The sequence below is a fragment of the Aythya marila genome (assembly GCF_965140915.1).
Source record: "Aythya marila genome assembly, chromosome: 15".
NCBI classification, from domain to species: domain Eukaryota; kingdom Metazoa; phylum Chordata; class Aves; order Anseriformes; family Anatidae; genus Aythya; species Aythya marila.
In genome coordinates, this window is record NC_139056.1 from 961597 (window position 1) to 981066 (window position 19470).

Genomic DNA, 19470 nt, shown 5'->3' on the forward strand with positions numbered 1-19470 from the left:
AATGTTTTTCTAATAATTCACACATGAATTCCTTTGCAACTATATACCGCAGACCCGTACTAAACCTGAAGAATTGATTTGACCAAGGATTCTTTCTAGATGCTAATTTACTTTGAAAGAAAATGATAACCCATACTACACCTTCAATAATCACAGAATGTAATTTAACAGAGCTTTCCAGAGAATACTGCTAAAATTACTTGCATGGTGTAGTGACAATCTTCTGTGGGATTGTTTAAAACTTTGTTAGGAAAACAGACAATCCCTGCAGTGAATCAGTGGAGACGAGCACTGGTAGAAGGGAAAATTAAAGAAACATTCATCAATTTTAAATTTAAAAGAATAAAACAAACTGTGCATTCTGTTTCTTTATTCAGCAGTATCATTCCATTGCTATTGAAGTCAATTAGCAGCAACAGAGTAGTAAAACAGATAGATAATGCTGGCTAATTCTTGCCTCTCCCACAGAACAGTATTGTCTTTCTTGAAAAAGAACACAGCATACAGTTTTTGCTGGGGCCTTAGAATAAAAAGTTAACAGCTGAGACAATATAAGAACATTATAGAATTACTAAACTCAAACAATCCAACTTGGAAGAACTGTGCTGACAGGTGAAAGAAGAGCTAATACAATAGCTAAAATGAATAATCTGGCAATCAAAAAGAGGCCAGGCCTCCACTACTGAATACCTGTAACTGCAGTTCTGGAGCTGCTTCTGAGTTAGAAGCTGGCTCTGTTTAAGTTGCTGCTAATTCTCATAAAACCACATTCTCATAAACCATAGTGCCCATTGGTACAGTAAGTGAACTATGTGTCAACTTCAGGTGTGTACAGAATCATTTAATAACTGTATCTCGTGACAGATCTCAAAGAGATTAACTCTCTCTTCTTTGGAGTGGACACTTACCTAAATATTTCAATGTTGTAGGCTATCCACCCAGTTACAGACTGCCCAAGTTTTTAGTACAAGCCTGGTGTACTTACTGACACTGTAAAGTGTTGTTTTAAGGCTACCAAGGTCAAAATATAGCTACCACCATATGAACATCATTGCTTATAAAATATACCTTTCTCTCCTATAATTTGTGTTAATTGCTAATCCTACTGAAAACAGCTCTGGCATATTTTCTGATGCATTACGTATAGTCTTGCTCTAATAGGGCTTACACAGAACTACTTTGCAATTAATATTTTTAAATGTTCACTTTGGCAGCTTCTGTACTTACTAAAAATATACACTCTGCTTCGGTTAGGTATTTCAGAGAAGCCTACTATGCTGTTATTTGCAGGCTTACGTAATGCTAGTGAGATCTACAAATGACTGATGTATCAGCTCTTCCTTGATCCTTCACTTCACACTTTCCTGCCCGAGTTGTTTCCTTGATGCCTCGCTTCACTGTCCCCCAGTTATTGACCTTCCTGAACGCTTCCCGCTGCCGCTATCGCTGTCTCGTTCCACTTGTCCTTTACCGCTGCGCCATCCACCTGCAATTCAAAGCACACCCCACAGTTCTTCCCTAACCTTTTACCAAAGACCGAGCACCCCCGTTACGCTGGTGGTGCCCACAGCACCCTCATCTCCCAAGCCCATCTCCCCGGCGGCGCGGCCCCGGGCCCCTCCGGGGGTGTCCGTGCGGGGCTGCGGACGGCCCCCCAGGCTCCAGCCCAACCCCTGGGCCCCGAGCAGGCCGCGGCCGGGCCCTTTTCCTTGAACCCCCCCCCGCCCGGAGGATGAAGCAGGCGGGGACGGCGCAGCCCGGCCGCCCCTCGCCGCTGCCGGGCGCGCTGTGGGGGTCCCCGCCGCAGGCGCTGGGGGACGACACCGAAGACGTGTCGCTGGACTTGGGCGGCGAGGAGGAGTTAGCGCTGCGGAAAGCCCAAATCAGGTAACGACGGGGGACCGGAGCGGCCCCTTCCCGGGGGTGGGGGACAGGACACGCGTGAGGCAGCACCCGAGCGCCGGGCGGGGAGGCCCGAGGCCTGAGAGGACCGGCAGAGCCCACGGCAGCCGCCTTCTGCTCAGGGCCGGGCACCCGGCACGCTGCGGGGCGGCAGGAGGGCTCCCTCGTCCCCGGCAGCGAGCTCTGGCACTGCTCTGTGCACCCCGCTGAACGGGAGCGTTTGTTTGGGGTGGAAGCAGCAGCTCTTCCCACCAGGGGACGGTGATGCCTGGAATATGACACTGTAGCTCTTACCTGGGAAAGCCATAGAACCCCAACACCCTCGGGGTGAGCTGCCTGCAGCTGGGGACCGCACTTTTGTCCTATACGGAGCTTCACCCTTATCCCAGATCACTGCAGTCCATTACAACATTAATATTCTTGCATGTATAAACAAAGTAAAATAAGAGCTGGACATCTTACCTGAGTTACACAACCAACTGTGCAGCTTCACAGTAAGATCAATCAGTTTTTCTAGTGTCTGCTGAAGCCTTACAGCCCTTCCACTGCATTGGACTTCACAACAGGGCGCGTGCTTGATGAACCAGCCACAGTTAACATGACCAGAACCGCTTTGTTTTCAGTGCATTAGCGGCAGCCCACGGTTTAGATGCAGGTTTGTGTTTTTGTTTGTGTTTTGGTGCAGACTTGGAGCACATGAACAAATGAGACTAAACTGGAAAATACAGCTCCAGGGCATCTTGCACACACCAGCCACAGGTTCAGTCAGTGAGACCAGCCTAGAGCCAGCATGAAGTGAAACTGCTGAAGCATTTATCTGAGGTCCCAAGGTGCACAGCACCAGTTCCTTGGCTGTCAAGATCTGTACTACAGGCTCAGTGAAGTGTTTAGGGTTGTAATAACTGTAGGCCTCTTGCTCACATACTTTCCCAGTAAACAGTCTTCAAAGTCTGACATCAGAACACATTCATTCTGTAATTCATCAGTATTCAACAGTAATTCATGATCTGACTTCCAAAATAAAGCACTATGACTTCTCCAAATAGCTTTTATTGCTAAAACATACCATTCATGGAACTCTTGTGTCCTGTTTGAGATAGCAAGGCCATGTCTGGGGTTGAGAGTTCACAGGAATCCCTCTTCTCCCCCCACCTACCCATCTGCTAGGGTCAGATAAAGCTCCTTTCACTTCAAATGTCACATGTTCAGTTTTTAAGTCAGAAGTAGTTTTTGGAAAGTTTGAGGTTAGTGTGGGCATGATCAGGAAGGAGTAAATGTAAACTTCAGCTGCATGTCATTCTTGCTTGCCCAGGCAAGCACATTTACTACTACAAGCACAACATTTCCATTATAGACTAGTTAATTTCTAGAATAGGCACACAGGAATAACATTCAAATAAAGATATAAACATTAATTCTAATTTAAATGTAATTATATTTCAAATTTATGGAGAATTATAATTACTGTATATATGCATTATTTTTAATTATACATAATAAATAGAATTGTTAAAGTTAATTGTGGCTTGGGCCATACTGCTGTTAGTTGTTTAAAGATGTAGAGGGCCATCACTGATGGAAAAGTTATTTGGAAAACAGATTTTATTCATTCCAGTTTTAAAGGAAGAAGTTACTTAAATGGAATGTCCATTAAATTAATCTGGTTAATTGTCATTTTAAACTAATTAACAGAAACAACTATACAGTACAAGCTTTTGTACCTGGCATGTTACACTTCACTGTGCTTATTACAACTTTCCTCAAAACCCATGTCTTACTGTACAGGCCAAAATCCAGTTCTTTATAGTTCTTGTTCCAAAGTTTCCTTTTATTTCATAATAGAATTGTTTGATAAGAACAAATATCTAACAAAGTTAATGAACATTCATTCAAAAGACCTGTAAACTTCCTTAATTGTACTTCCTCTGTGAAAGGACATTTCTCAGTCATTGCATACTAAGGTTCATTTTGTCTTATGCTATATCTTTTGTTTTGATTTAAAACAAAAAACAACAACAAAAAACCTTCAGAGTTCCCATTCCTGTTTTCAAAATACTTCTGAAAGGCATGAGATCTGTCTCAATTCTACACTGACTGATTTCATGAAATAAGTTCGGAGTGCAGTGGTGAATGCAACCACTAGATTCCTTCATGCACTACCAAAGAAATGGATGAAAGAATGCAGATTTTGTGCCATCTTAGAGGAAGTTTTAACATGAACAACATATCTTTTAGCTGTTGATTGGAGATTGGTTATTGGAAGAATTATCACTTTGGTAATACATCAACATATGAAATAACAGCAGATACAAATACAGATACTGTTACAGACTAGAACTAGTTGTGTTATACTGCATTGTTAGCAAGTATAAAACTGCCCTTCTTGTCCCATAACTTCCTAAGTCCTCTCTGTTGTTTTTTCCAGGCACCCACTGGCCACCTTTTTCCACCTGTTTTTCCGAGTGAGTGCTATTATTACCTACTTGTTCTGTGACTGGTTCAGCAACAGCTTTGTTGCCTGTTTTGTCACAATTCTCCTCCTTCTATCCTTTGACTTCTGGTCAGTTAAGGTAAGATGACCCTGAACAGTAATTACCTTTGGAAGTATTATGTGCCATTAAATGAAAACGATAAGGAAGATGTGTACTGAACAGAGTGACAAAAACAATGATCTGTAGATCTATTAAACGTGTCTGACACATTTTATTGAAGACTTTTACATATCTTTAGTCACTGATATAAGTTACACATGGTGAGCAAGTTGCCTTGCCATAGGCAGATTTGTCTGTACACTTTCCGTCTTAGAAAAAATAAATTAACACTAGCTTTCAGTAATGGATTCCCAAGGATGCCCAAAGCTTCAATTCTGTGCCTCGCTGCCAGTGTGCAGGAGCTTCGTGATGCTGCCGGGAGCCCAGCTGAAGCAGCAGTGCCCTCACCATGGGCAGGCAGCTTGGTCAGGCCAGCCTTGAATCCCCTGAGGTTCAAAACAGAACAATGCTTCTGCACTGAAGCAAAGAACTCATTTCTCAGGCATCCTGAAAAAAATGCAGTATTCATCCAGGCACAAAAATGTTGTCTTAATTTGCTTGATTCCAAACTTGTTTATAATTAATCTTTCATTTTCCCTGAATGTTTTTGTTTTGTGTTCTCCTCTCTTACTAAGAATTTATCAGAGGCTTCTCCAAGATACTGACTTTGAAAGGGCACATCCTATAATTTCTTACCTAAATCAATGTTACTGTGCTACTTATCACATGAGGAGAACAGGCCTCTAATTTCTATTAACTCATCCATCATTAGTGACTGTTGTGCACAGGTTGACATAGTTTTTAGAACTAAATTTACTATTTGATAAAATTATTATTTTTTTAAGACATTTGTCTCAATTTTAAATGTTGTCTGACAAGTGAATTGTGCACTTGGTTAATGCAAATAACTGTGTCACCAGAATGTGACAGGAAGACTCCTGGTTGGTTTACGTTGGTGGAACCAGATTGATGAAGACGGAACAAGCCACTGGGTATTTGAAGCAAGAAGGGTAAGAATGATAACAAAAATAGGTTCAGGACAAACAAGAGTGCATATGAAAGCTTGTAAAGCCCATACTAATTCCAATAAAGGAACAAAAAAAGTAATTGTTACAAAAATGCTCAATATCTACTTTCTTTAGAAGATAAAACAAGTATTCAGCTGCAAGCACACCATGTTGTCAGTTCCTGGAAATATTCAGCTGAGGTCTTGCAACATTTCCATCACACTCATCATCAGAATAAATATTCATATCATGGTTCTATATATGACATTTCTGGTAGTTCTATTTTAATTTCAAGTGAGAACACCTTGTAATAAACACATCTTCCCTTAGTTAATTACAAAAGGGAATTCTCATCAGGAAAGAGCTAGGTTGAAAGCAAGGCTGAATAGTTCAAGTTCAGTTTTTAAAAGTTTTTTTTTAAGTTTTATTTGTGCTCAGGGAATATGCTGGGCTGTAGTACCTGGATCACACTGCTAGTACTTGCCCAACACCCTGAGCAAAAATAGACAAACAAAAACGCAATTTAAAAAAAAAAAAAGGCACTTGGCAGTGCCTTCAGGGTCAAGATTAAACAGTTTTCATGTTGGTTTCCTAACATTGTCCAAAATCCCATTGAGGCAAGCGGCTTGTAGAACAGCACTTGAAGTGCTGCTGACAGGAATGTCCCTTTTTCACAGACCCAGCTGTGCACACACCCCAAGTGCAGAGTCCAGCATAAAACACTGAAGGTGCAGGTCTGGAGCCCTGCCACAGCCAGTGTGGCTGCACGCAGGTAAGAAGCTAAGAGATGCCAGCTTTCTGCCTGTAAGCCACATGAAATTGGGAATACAGGAAAGTCTGCAGGAAAGCAGAGAAGCTAGAAGACCTCCAGAGTATCTTAGTTTCGTTGATCTGTGGCAGCAAGCAAGAACTTTCTTAGATCTTAAAAGCAAGGGTGTTCATGAGATCACCTCCTGACCGCAGTATTACTGTAAAATGAGTAAACATGTTCCCTAGTTCACTTACTACAGTTTGTTAATTCCAGTCTGGAAGTACAAAGTCAACTTACTCCTATGGGCTCAAGGCTTCCAAAACTTGTAGCAAATAGTTTGATACTATGTTCTATACTATGAAAATCATAGTATAGCATGTAATTAGGGTGGACTGTACTTGGTCATGGCTTGTCCATAACTGCTTTATCATTTACAAGCTCCAGAATACACACAATCAATCATCATACTTTCCAGAGTTCCCACCTCCCTTCCCAGTTCTCTGGCAGCTTTTTGAAATCTCTTCCTCTAGGGAGTGGATCTGCTTAGAAATATTCCAAGTCACTCGCTAATAACAAGCGGCCAATTCCTGGTGCACTGCTACTGGGACAGAAGTTCAACCTAGAATTTTTTTTTTATTTATATTTTTTAGGGGGCTGCAGCCTTTTGTAATCTTGCTCATCAAGTTAATTAGTTCTTTCAGGTGTGGAGTTCTGAGGTGCACTGAGATTTTTATTCCCCTGCATAGTTTGTGCTAATACCCTGCTGGGTAATTTGTCAGTAGTTCTAGATACAGGTGATGAAGCTCTTTTACTGACTCAGAACATCTTTCTTTTTCTGTAATTGTGAAGGCACAGACCTCACTGGTTTAGAGTGTATTTTGAAAAATTAGACACTTGCTAATTAATGCATCTTCAGGATTTTCTTTGGTGCAATAGAGTAGCTTAACCATGTTTGCTGGATACCACCATCTGTCTAACATGGGATGGATAGATGAATCTTATTTTCACACAGAGAACTCTAGGTACTGAACTAAGAGTCTTTTCAGTTTTCAAACTCCACAGTTTTCCTTTCCCGCTCAGAAGCTCGTATTTCAGAAGGTAGCACTGGTAATAGTTGAATGGCCTGATGTTTGGTGTGTGATTTTGAATTCTGTTCTCCCAGGAAGGATCAAAACCTTCTGAGCAAATTTCTGCTTGGTTTCTCTTAAGTGCTTGGAGCTAACAGTGATCCTTTTGAGTTGTGCTGACTAGAAGAAATCCACAACCTTTTTTTTTTTTGCAGCCTGCCTTGAGGCTTTTGGTCTCCCTGAAGAATGCAAATAGAGCACCTTGAATGATGAGAGGCGCCAGCAGTTGCTGTGGTGCCTAACAGTAGCGTTAGGCATTTTGAAGCTACATCTTAATTTATCAAATATCAATAGACATCATAAGCAAGACTGAACTGTTAGTTTACATAATATAAAACTAAGCATCACACCAGGTTTAAATTAAATTTAAATTAAATTTAAATTAAGCTATATGTGTTTTTATAAAAAGTGTAGAAATGGACACTTTTATGAGAATTTCATTGTCTGAACTGGAACCAACTGATCAATCCTGTGTGCATCTTTAAAGTTTGCTTGTTAGCACTTGGAATAGATACTCATTGCCACATTAGATATTATAGTTGTTTTCTGATACTACACTAATTTTTTTCCCAGTGCTTTTGACTTTTGATCATGGCACAAGTCACAAAACTACTCCTCAGACTGCAAAATACTCATGCTGAAGTTCTGCTTGTAACACTGTCGTCTGTTTCACATGTCTCTGAGCCCCTGGTAAAGTTTGAATCTAATATCAAATTTAACTTAGTCTTTCTGAAGTTTAACAGCAATGGCTATCATACAGAACTTTTGACTACAAAATACTATTAATCTGTAGCATTAGTGGCAACTACCTTTGACAAAACGAATGGATTATCTAATAAGTGAGAACAGGAAAAAGAAAACAGTGCATTTTGAAAAGAAAATACTGTCATGTACAGTAGGGCAGCACGCAGAAAATTTGGCATCAGTGACTTCTCTTCCTATTGAAACCACCCTGTCTGTATGCATATAATATATGAAATTTGGGTAAACAAGTAGTTTTGTCCATTCCTCCTCCTCCACTGATTTGTTACTTATTATGGGTTTTGTCTTTGTGACTAAAAGTTTCAGTAATTTTCTTGCTAGGTGTCTATGACAGCTGCCTCAACTGAAGCTGAAACTCGAATCTTTTGGCTTGGCCTCATTATCTGTCCAGTCATTTGGACTGTATTTTTCTTCAGCACCTTGTTTTCCCTGAAGCTGAAATGGCTGGTAAGTCTGGCATTACTGAATGAGCTACAGCAGACAAGTAATGTTAATTGAGGGAAAACCCAGATCTGTAGTTTTGCAACAGTCTTTGTACCAAAATCTACAACTCTACAACTCTACAAAATCTACTCCTCTACAAGAGGAGTTTTCTGCAATCAAGCCCTGCAATCCAGAATGGATCATTTTTAGCATCACTTTTACTAGGTTAGCAACTGTAGCTACAATTAGCTACTTCAATTAGCTACTTCAATTAGCTCCAGTAAAGCATCTTAAGTAGTTGACAGAATTGCAACCTCATTTTTAACTGTAGCATTTTACTTTTCTCCAACTTCTTTATTGACATCAAAAGATACTAGTGGGAGAGAACAAAAAGTGAACCAGAAGTGCTGGCTTTCAGGTTTTCACATCTCCTCAGGACTCGAATGTTATTAGCTCTTAAAAGTAAGGATTTTAGATTTCTGGTATCATTCCCGTTTGAATGGACCAGTATGAAAGCACTTAAAAATCTTGATAAATTAAGATATAACTATATAGTTTATAATTATTGCATTTATAAGTCATCCATTCTACGAAGGACAAGCAAAACATTACACATTTTTCTAAATAGAAATTGTACCCCATATATTGTATTATGCTGATGCTTTGTCTATGAAATTTGTTTTCCTCTGTATATTTTTCTATTGTGCTTGCATAATCACCATAGAATACATTTCATCAAGTTCTGAACTGTGCAAAGTACAATTTTATTATTAAAGATATAAAGCATCTTGCATACCCGCTGCTACAGAACAAATAATAACCAAGATTACATTTTGTTAGTAAATGAAATGGGAAATTCAGATAATGGGTATGAATCTATTGCAAATCATTAACTGCTTTCTTAAGCCCCAAGTGGCATAACTATACAAACAATAGTTAAAATTAAACCAGCTGTCTTCCTTCACAGCTCCACCTTTAGTTTTGAAAAACAGATTGTTTGCTAAGCAAAGAGCTAGCTGGAGAAGGAACCTAAGCTAGTGCAGAAGATGCAGGTTGTTCAGGTGTTTGTAAAACCACGTTACCAAATGAAAATTTGATAGCTTCCAGGAAATTAAGACAAACATTATTTTACCAGTTAATTAATTGGATTTTGCCTGCTGATAAGCCTCTAGCACCATGAAAGGACCTACTCATTTACACTGCCTGCTAACGATGGATATTGATATACATCTGTTGATACTATTTGTAAATCTTCAAGTTACAGGATCTTTTGTGTAATAAGGCATTTGGCAGCTAAACATGTCTGCAGGCCTGCTGTGTGTTTGGATGTGAAGCTCTTAGATACAATCGGGCTTAAAAGATGAAATGATTATGAAATTGATCAAATAGGTGCTTTTTTGTATAGGTGCTCTTAGGAAAGTAATGAAGTTTTTCAAAATGCAGAATTACCTCAGCTAGAAAAAAAAAAAAAGCTACACAATTTTGATTAAAAAGGCATTTTGCAGAAAGGGACTACAATGTTTAGTACGGTTGGATCTCTTTTACGGTCCTTCGTTATTTGAAGGGACATTCCTTTCTTACAGCATTTTTGTATAGAGCAAGCGTATATATTCTAATGCATAGTCTATGTATATGGCAGTATATTTGTCCCAGCCAATCTTTTGTTTGTCCGCAGGCTCTTGTGATAGCTGGGATTTCCCTTCAAACTGCTAATTTATATGGATACATCCACTGCAAATTAGAGGGACAAAAAAGCATCGGCAGAATAACTTCGAGATTTTTTGTCACAGCAGATATTCCCAAGAGTAAGTACCAAGCTGGACTGTCAGCTATAAGCCAAGAGGTATCAAATGCTGACCTGTTGGTTTTGGCTTTTCCTGGTATTAGTTCCTAATGTAGATTCTGACAGGGTTACCTTGATTCTCCAATAAGCCATTCTTGTGCGTTCTCAGAGGGGCCGTACCCCATAGCAGTTTGCTCTGTACTCACGAGCCTTGCTGAAGCTTCACAACTGAGCTGCTTGCAAGGTCCATGAAGAATTTCCTCTAAGTTAAACCTTCAGTATGATGCTTTCTGAGGTACTGTAATGCCTAGGCACAGCTGGAAGAACAGTCTTAAACCCTGAGACTTCCACCAGCCTTTTCCATTTATGATTCCTACATAATGGGTTATGGTCACACCTGCCTTTCCTGTGTTCATTCTGCAGGACAGACAAGAATTTCAGATGACTGCATTGAAGAACATGGAAAGACGGGCACTAGATAGTCATTTAAGGAAATAATAAAAAGACAACCGGTAAAAATACTGATTTATGAAAGCTGTTTTACATATTAAGTTACTGAAATGAAGCTCTTCTATAATTATACCTGCATGAAATAATGATTTTGTCATTTGTGTCTTCAGACTGAAAGGATTATAGCCTTTGGTAAAGACTCTACTTACTTCAAAATAAGACTTTCACCAAAAGGCAGTTTGCACAGGCATGAGAACAGTGCTTGTGGTTTACACAGGACTTTCATGAGCAGACCCGTCCTTGAGAAAAAACTGTGAACTAACCTGAAACTATTGGATTGTCCTGAGAATATAATCAAAAGACAATGATCACTTGTTTCATTTTCAAACTACAGTTAATAAAATGAAATTACCTTTTCCTCTTGTAGACATCACTGATTTCTCAGAGCTGATTCTGCAGTAAAAAGCGAAATTACAATCGTAAAGGGCCACTTGGTTATTTAAGATACCAAAAATTATTTTTTTTTCTGTATTCAGGCTTAAGATCTAGTAGAAGAAAAAAAATCTTGCAGCAAGTCCACAGTGCACTTGTGTGGAGCAGCCACAGTTAAGTAATTAAAATATATTTATTTTATTCAATACCTGTAATAAAATATTGTATTTATGCTGTAATCATAGCTGCCTAAACTCCAGCAGGTTTTTATTTTAAAACTGATGCCAATAATAAAAGAAGACATAACTTCAACAATTCTACTCAAAATATAGATCTTTTACACTGAAAGAAAAAAATACTTATGGGATGTTTTGCAGTAAGAATGTGGGCGTTACAATTAATCCAAGTGCAGAGGGTAGGGCGAAGCCTACTACACATGCATATTAGATTCTTCAGATACAACATCCCAACATCAGTGAAATGTATTTTATGTTCAACTTTGTGAACAGAATCTTGCATACAGATGTTTTCAAAAGTCAACTTCATATTCATGTTATTAGTATGGTGACATTGAATTCAGATTACACCTTTGTAACACAGATGTACGTGTTTGTTTGTTTGGTTTGTTTTGTTTTAAACTTTATAGCAAGCTTTAAGATGCCTGTGAACTTCAAGGAAATTGAAGTTCAATTATGGAAATAAAAGCCTAGGGCAAAGACATTAATAATAAGAATTTATTTGCAATATACAAAAAGAATACATTCCTTCTATTAAATCAAGGCATAAGTTACTTTTCTATAATTACACATGAAATACATTTTTACTTCACTCATAGTTAGATAATCTTTTCTTCTTGAGTATGTTGTAGATCACAGTATTCCTGAATCCCTGGAGAGACAAGGGAGAAAGTAATACAGATAACACCTCAGTTGCATATCAGGCATCAGCCTGTCTCCTATCAGTACAAATATCACAGTTTAGGCCTTAATCAGCACTAAAGGGCCTTAGGAATGTCCCCAACTGTTGGTATGTAAAAAACTGTGTGTCATCTGCTCTTAAGGGTGTGTGTTTTTTTTTGTTTTGTTTTGTTTTTGTGTAATTACATTTAGAGTGAAGGCAATAATTAGCCAGCTATATCTTACTCAGTAAGCTCCCCTCAACAGGCATGCTGAACAACTGCTTAAGAGCAAGCATATACACATCTTTTCTGAAAATTAATGACTTACACTAAACATTGAAACTGGTTATTAAATACAATTTAGTTATTGCTTTATAAGCCTATCATAACTGATGAACAAAAGTAAGCATTGTACTTGCGTATGTTACTTTCAGAATTGCTATACATATGTACTGTGCTTCTTTTAATAGTATGTGGCAGAATAACATAATTTTGTTTAACACCTTTATGCACTGCCAAAGGAAACGCTCAGAATGGAAAGGATTCACTTGCACTGAGATTTCCAGACTTACTCTGAATGATGTTCCTGTAAGATGATGTAGCTGGAGACTCAGGTGCTTCAGACAAGAAAGACTGACCTTTGTCACAACTTTTTCCTTAAAGGACAGGGAAAAACATGAAAACATACCAAGAGAAAAATTAAAGAAGAACTTGTCTTATTTTAAACTTCATCCTACTAGAAGTTATACCCTTCCAATGAGCCACTTAATCTATTCCTTCTAAGAAGTCATTGTGTCAGTAATACAACAGCTTAGCTTTACAAAGGAACACTATCAATAGAAAATTTCAGTCGTTATTTTGAAAGTACTGAACTGTTCCTTACGCCATTAAATCAAGTGTTAATTTCTAATAGGTGGTGGGTAAAGAACCAAGCCATCCCACAATCCACAAGAGGATTTGAGTCATGCCAGTAACATTGGGTAAAGCACTAATTTTAGCGCGTAGTATTTACAAGATGTTATTATTGGTAGTGGTTATGAATTTATTAATTCTGTACTTTCACATAATTACACTGAAGAGAAAGACACAGTGTACTTAGAATACAATTATACAGCTTCAGAGGTATATGATATAACCTTTATCAAAATGAATTTTCATGTTAAGTAAGTTATCCTAGCACTTTTCTCTTTTCACACCATGCTGTGTCACACTTCCAGTAACTTTTGATTCAAATAAAAATTCTATCTGAAAGCAGCTATTTAACCAAGAGACAAAAATGTTTAACGTTCCAATTTACCAGTGTCTAGGTCAGGCTTTCAAAGTTATAAATTCAGTACAAGATGAACAATGTGTTTTAAATGTAGTGCAATATGGTGACTTTACCTATTTGAGGATCTAGAGGCACTTTACCCAGGAGGGAAACGTTTAAGTTCTGGCACATTTTCTCTGCACCTCCAGTAGTTGGGGGAAAGATCTGAGATTCATTCTAGGAAAACATGAGTTAAAATACTGCAATTTAGAGTATACGGCATTTTTAGAGAAATGTTTTATATGCAAACAACATCAAGATAAAGAAGTGCTGTAAGATACAGCTAGCTTTACCTTACATTTTGGACATATAAAGCCACTCATATTTTCCACAACACCTATGATTGGCAGTTTCACTTTATGACAGAAGTTGATCTCCTTCCGAACATCCTGAAGTGATACTTCCTACAAACATTAGAAAACACTGCTACTTTGAATGTAATAATTTGATGCTGAAGCTACTAAGTTAATCCTTAGAACTATGTTAAAGTTTATAATCAATTATTACTGTCTCTCCATATTTTGAAGAACAAACTTATACTATGTAGTCCAGCAAAAAAATATCTCAGAATAACAGTAGAACAGGCTAAAACTGTTCTAGCCTACAGAATGTGGTTTTATTTTGGAAGCTGACTTGACTCTAGTGTAGATTCAGCCATACCTATGTTTTATCTCTCATATTCATCTTCAATCGCTAGTTCTTTAAAATGGAACTTTCTTAGTTTACAGAAAGATCCTTGGCATCGTCAACAGCAGAGAAAGACAAGAACCTCTAGGCTTACACTTAATTTTTTCAAGTTACATTTTAAATAGCTTATCATCCCCTCAGAGTTTTTGCATATGTGCCTGACCTCATTTAGTTCTCCTTTTTCCTTCTCCTTTCCTCAACACCTATCTGTTATTGTCCTCAGCATTCCATTTCCTTTACATTTTATATTCTTTTGAGTGTTGTGAAAACACTTGGTGTTTTCTGCTAGCGTTATCTCCTATTTCTTTCCAAACCAGGGATTAAAACCAATGTTTTAATTTGATATCTTTTAAGTTTCATCTCTCCACAGTCAGATTTTTCTTTTAAGAACAAGTATCACAGAAATGTGCCTAATTTCCATTTGCAAGTCAGGTTTTCCTTGAGATTGTCAGTCTGTGTGACCTTCCTCTACTCCCTCTGACTTATGCAAAGGCCTAAACTTCTTACTGACTTCTGAACATTAAGCTATTGGGAATTACGAATTCCCAGCTATGCCAACTCTATTCTCAAAGAAGAAAGTGAAATACTGCATTTCACTTCACATTTCAGATCACAGCTGTTGTTGGTGAACAGATACGTGGTTTAGTGGCTCATTCAGATGGATGCCTCAGTGGAGTACGGGGTCTAACTCATAAAGCAGCCACCTGTAGGCACAAGGTCAGTCACTTCCCTCAGATTTTGTACCATCCTTTCTCTGAAGTTAAATACAGATTCTAAATCAAGGAACTGCCATGATGTTTCAATCAATGAAAATTAAGTTCTCTTACCTGAGGGGTAGTGATTATAACAGCGCCATCTACATGCGATGCACCAAGATACTGCACAATAGACAAGTGTTCGTCTGATGTTCCTGGAGGCGTATCTATTATCAAGTAGTCAATTTCACCCCAGTCCACATCGCGAAGAAATTGCTTGATCAGCCCTAGAAGAAAGGATTAGAATGTGCGATGAATAGAAAAGAAACAAAAACAAAACAAAACAAAACAACAACAACAAACAAACGAACGAACTTAGTGTATTTCAAGCTTTAGAGACTACTTCAAGTTTTAGAATCTAGGTATTAAGATTCTTCTGACTACAGCCAATTTAAGTACAGAAATGCTTGCTTTGCCAAAGCTTAAAAAAAAATATGCTCATGCAAAAACTGACTCAAACTAATGTACTTATTTAAAGGTTACTTAGATACCTTTATTTATGACAATAAAATAAAATGCTCGGAGCTGTATGTTTGTCTTCAGAATGATGCAGTTCTATACATGTAATGAACATCACAAAAAAACAACTTCTCCACATTTCCAATTTTGTAATAATTCTTCTCAGTCAATGTATTTTGTAATTCATCACACCATAACTAAAGCATCTAAGGTTGAGGAATCCTGGACCATTACAGCATTTATTATTAGTGCAGTTTGAGTAAATTTCAGCAAAGCATTACATTTGTTTTCATTTGATTTCACCTTCTTGACAATCATTTTACAATAGTTTCAACAATTAGATAGATTCCGCTCCTATGATTTATTGTCTTGAGAGGAAAAAGCAACTAGAAGTGAGACTTACAAAAATAATTTCCTTTGCAAAACTAAAATCTGTCTCTGTTACTACAGATTCATAATGAGCACAGACCTTTTGTGACCTACTTTTTTAAGCTGAACATGTTCATTTGATGAAGTTAGAAGGTACTACAATTTACAAAACCATGAAACAACATTACCCACTGGTTTAACTGAATTATTTACTGTTGTTTCTTTTACTGTAGCTTGCTATATTGTGCAATTTATGCTATTAGACAAGTAAGTTCATCATTTGATATTCAGTCTTTTAACTACATAAATTATTGCTGAAAACACCTTATACGTACCATTTTTTTTTGGTCCTCTCCAGATGACAGCATCATCAGGACTACTGAGCAAGAACCCCACTGACATGACACTTAAGTTTTCTTCAACATACTAAAAGAGAAGAGAAACTTAGTAGAGAATACTGAACAGTAGAGAAAGAGCAGAGAAACCAACTCTAAACAGTCTTGTAGAAAAAGCAGCTTGAGGGGGGGAAAAAGATTAAAAAACAACAGCAGAGAACCTTATTCTACCCTTTTAACAAACAGCTTTAAAGACTGCGTAGGTTTTTCTGCAACTCTCACCAACTACATTCATAGATTGACAAAAAACTAGTTCTACTAAGTGTTACAGTGTTTGATGGAATCCCTGCGAGCAGTGATTCCATCAAAACAAAAGCAGTTCTCCCTCTCAGCATCAAGCTGTCTTATTAGCAGGACTCACACTGAATGTGGTCTTTAGAAACCAACAAACCACACAACCTGGCATTTTCCCTGCATTTTGTGAAGATTAATGAGGTTTTTTTTGGGGGGGATGTAAGATCTGTCCATCGCTGAAAGGTTGGCATACTGTACATGTATAGCTGCATAATAGTCAAATACAAATATCAAGTAACCAATATTTATCGCCAATAGCATAGCAGAAAAGCCTATAAAGCAACAGAAATACAGTAATAAAGCCATTTTAAAAATACAGTATTATGATTAACAAAAGAAATTTAACACTGATATAACATATAGCCAGATTCTTTAGAATCTGCATATGTAATTAAGAAAAGAATTAATAGAGTAAGTATCTTCCGCTTCTCCCCATCCTTAAACATAGTACAAATTCACAGGGCAAACTCATTTTGAAACAACTGCACCAACTTACCACTGGTGACCATCCAGATCCACTCTGATGAACCTGAAAATTGAAGTGATACATACAAAGCTACATTAGAAAAAATTGCAAAAGTTACACAGAGGATGAACCTACGTCAAAACTGGATAAACAGATATCTTGCCCATGGGAGCAATGCCACTTCACTGGAACAGCTGAATTAAATAGTGCAGAAAGGCCAGATATCCATTAATAAGTGAACTGCTTAACTCCTGCAGAAAATTCCCCTGTGATTTTATGTATTTATATGAAACATTCCAGGTTGGTAAAGAGCACCAGGCCTACATTACTGACGTTAACTGCTCACGTGTATCACAGAATCACAGAACTGCAGGGGTTGGAAGGGACCTCAAAAGATCATCAGGTCTAACCCCCCTGCCAAAGCAGGTTCCTTAGAGCAGGTTGCCCAGGTAGGCATCCAGACAGGCGTTAAATATCTCCAGAGAAGGAGACTCCACAGCCTCCCTCCCTGGGCAGCCTGTTCCAGTGCTCCGTCACCCTCACCGTGAAGAAATTCTTTTGCGTGTTGGTGCGGAACTTCCTATGCACCATCTTGTGACCATTACTCCTTGTCCTGTCCCCACAAACCACTGAAAAGAGGCTGGCCAAATCCCTCTGTCTCCCACACCTGAAGTATTTATACACACTGATGAGATCCCCTCTCAGTCTTCTTTTGTCCAGGCTGAACAGAGCCAGGTCTCTCAGCTTTTCCTCATAAGGAAGATGCTCCAGGCCCTGTATCATCTTTGTGGCCCTCCGCTGGACTGTTTCCAGGAGATCCTTGTCTTTTTTGTACTGGGGAGCCCAGGACTGGACACAGTATGGGGTAGATATGTGATAGATATGGAGCAAAAGCTGGTTTGCAGAACCGAAAGACACACAACTCTTTCACAAACTAAATCATGCCAAACTCACCCATTTCATCTAATTTCCCTGCCTACTGTCACACCTTTCCCAGTAAACATTAAGACTTCAATCTATGTAAAACTGAAACATGGATGAAAAAATGGGAATGCTTTTCAACCAGACATTTGAGCCCTCCCTACAGAAGCAATATGAGCATACCTGCTCTCCTTCCAGACCCATCATCTTCGGGATTGACGGCCCACAGATGTCTATATCCAGCAGAGCAACCTGGAAAACAAAGCACCGCAGCCCCCTGGGAACGAGCTGGCACGGGGCCGCTTTCGAGGGCCGGGTCGGGGAGGGGAAAGCTCCGCGCAGCGGGCACGGTCAGAGCCCTGGGGAGAAGCGGCAGGGGCGGGGGCAGTCACAGCCCTGCCTGCAGCTCGGGACACAGCCCCGTGGCGCCCGGCGCCACCCACCTGTTTGCTCTCGTCCGCCGCCAGCCCGTGGGCCAGGAGGGCGCTGAAAGTGCTCTTGCCCACGCCGCCCTTGCCGGACAGAACCAGCACCACGTGCTTCACACACCGCAGCCGCTCCCGCAGCGCCGCCGCCTCCGCTGCGGGGTGGCACGGCCGCGGTCAGCCACCACCGGCCCCGCCCCCGGCGCGGCCTAGCCCCGCCCCCGGCGCGGCCTAGCCCCGCCCCCCCCCAAGGCCTCCCTCACCCGGGTCCGGGCCGGCGGCGCCGGCAGCGCACAGCTTCTGGTTGGGGCATCCCTGGCAAGCGGCGGCCCGGCCCGCCTGGGCACTGCCGGTCCCCGGGCAGTCTGCAACGGACAAGGAGAGCTGGGACGCGGGCACCGGCGGCGGTCACAGCCCCAGCCCACCCGCCGCGCCCCTCACCCTCCGGCTGCGGCCCGCCCGCGGCGTCCGCCATGGCGTCCACCGCGCGTCACATCCGCCGGGCGCCGCAGGGGCGGTGCTGCAGCGGGGCGCGTGCGCGGGCGGGCGGAGCTGAGCCCGAGAGGGGAGGTTCCGGGACTGAGGAGACGAAGGTGGGGGAGCGGCCGGGCTTAGGGCCCGCGCTCCGTGTTGGAGCCCCCGGTGGCCGCTCGCGAGGGCCCCAAACAGAGCCCGGCGCCCCGCTGCCACCCGTGTGCCGCCGGCACCGTGCGGCGGGGAGGGGGCGTTACGCGGCAATAAACGCGCCATGATTTCCTCTCTCTGAGGTTGTACAGCTCTGAGATTATCCCTTCAGTAAAATAACTCCATTGCCATATTTCGTACCAGTTCTGAGTATATTTATTTCCGTTCCTTGCTGTTACACAATTCATTCCCGTTAATTTAATTAGCGAATACGTTTGCAAGATTTTTCTACCTCGTTTTGGCCCATCAGCTTCTAGCAGTCTGATAACCGCTGTGTATGTAGGTAAAGGTCACTAAATCCACAAACCAAGGAAGCGTGCGCTTGGCTGTGGTGCAGTCTGGGCCTTGTTACCAGCACCTTACCATGACCGCTGCCTCTGTCTGCTTCCCCCACGTGTTTCCCAGCATGGTCCAGCCACACATAAGGTCAATACTATAGTGTTGGAGTGCAGGCTTGAAGCAGTGGTGACTACTCATTGTGCTGCTCATCAACCCATGATAAACCAACACTTCACCTGCCTAAAAGTTGTGGAAACTGCAGCTGTAAAACTGAGACCCCTACAGATACCAGCAAAGAATCCCTAACAGGGTAATTCACATTCAGCAAAAAACAATTCCTGCCCCCAAGGGCTTGTGATCT

At 40.5% G+C, this 19470-nt stretch overlaps 2 protein-coding genes across 9 annotated transcripts; one reads left to right on the forward strand and one right to left on the reverse strand.

Moving 5' to 3' along the window:
• The first annotated feature begins 1545 nt into the window (after nucleotides 1–1545).
• Nucleotides 1546–14873, forward strand: TVP23A (trans-golgi network vesicle protein 23 homolog A). Of its 8 annotated transcripts, none has more exons than XM_082772691.1 (7): nucleotides 1547–1887; nucleotides 4328–4472; nucleotides 5354–5443; nucleotides 8402–8527; nucleotides 10179–10308; nucleotides 10456–10581; nucleotides 10710–10785. In XM_082772691.1, exons 1-6 carry the CDS (start codon nucleotides 1733–1735, stop codon nucleotides 10536–10538), a joined length of 729 nt encoding a protein of 242 aa, XP_082628817.1. In that variant the 5' UTR covers nucleotides 1547–1732; the 3' UTR covers nucleotides 10539–10581; nucleotides 10710–10785. The 8 variants fall into 8 exon arrangements, with proteins under 8 accessions (XP_082628822.1, XP_082628817.1, XP_082628816.1 ...); XM_082772693.1 differs by lacking the exon at nucleotides 10456–10581 and adding an exon at nucleotides 10907–11756 and having other exon boundaries at nucleotides 1548–1887; nucleotides 10710–10798; XM_082772694.1 differs by lacking the exon at nucleotides 10456–10581 and adding an exon at nucleotides 11273–11756 and having other exon boundaries at nucleotides 1548–1887; nucleotides 10710–10798.
• Nucleotides 11889–18655, reverse strand: NUBP1 (NUBP iron-sulfur cluster assembly factor 1, cytosolic). Its single transcript, XM_082772688.1, has 11 exons — nucleotides 18588–18655; nucleotides 18410–18511; nucleotides 18165–18301; nucleotides 17905–17973; nucleotides 16831–16863; nucleotides 15981–16071; nucleotides 14890–15044; nucleotides 13669–13779; nucleotides 13450–13552; nucleotides 12639–12722; nucleotides 11889–12056 (listed from the first exon to the last, which is right to left on the reverse strand). The coding sequence occupies exons 1-11, from the start codon at nucleotides 18619–18621 to the stop codon at nucleotides 12004–12006; spliced, it is 972 nt and encodes a 323-aa protein (XP_082628814.1). The 5' UTR covers nucleotides 18622–18655; the 3' UTR covers nucleotides 11889–12003.
• Nucleotides 18656–19470: the final 815 nt, after the last annotated feature.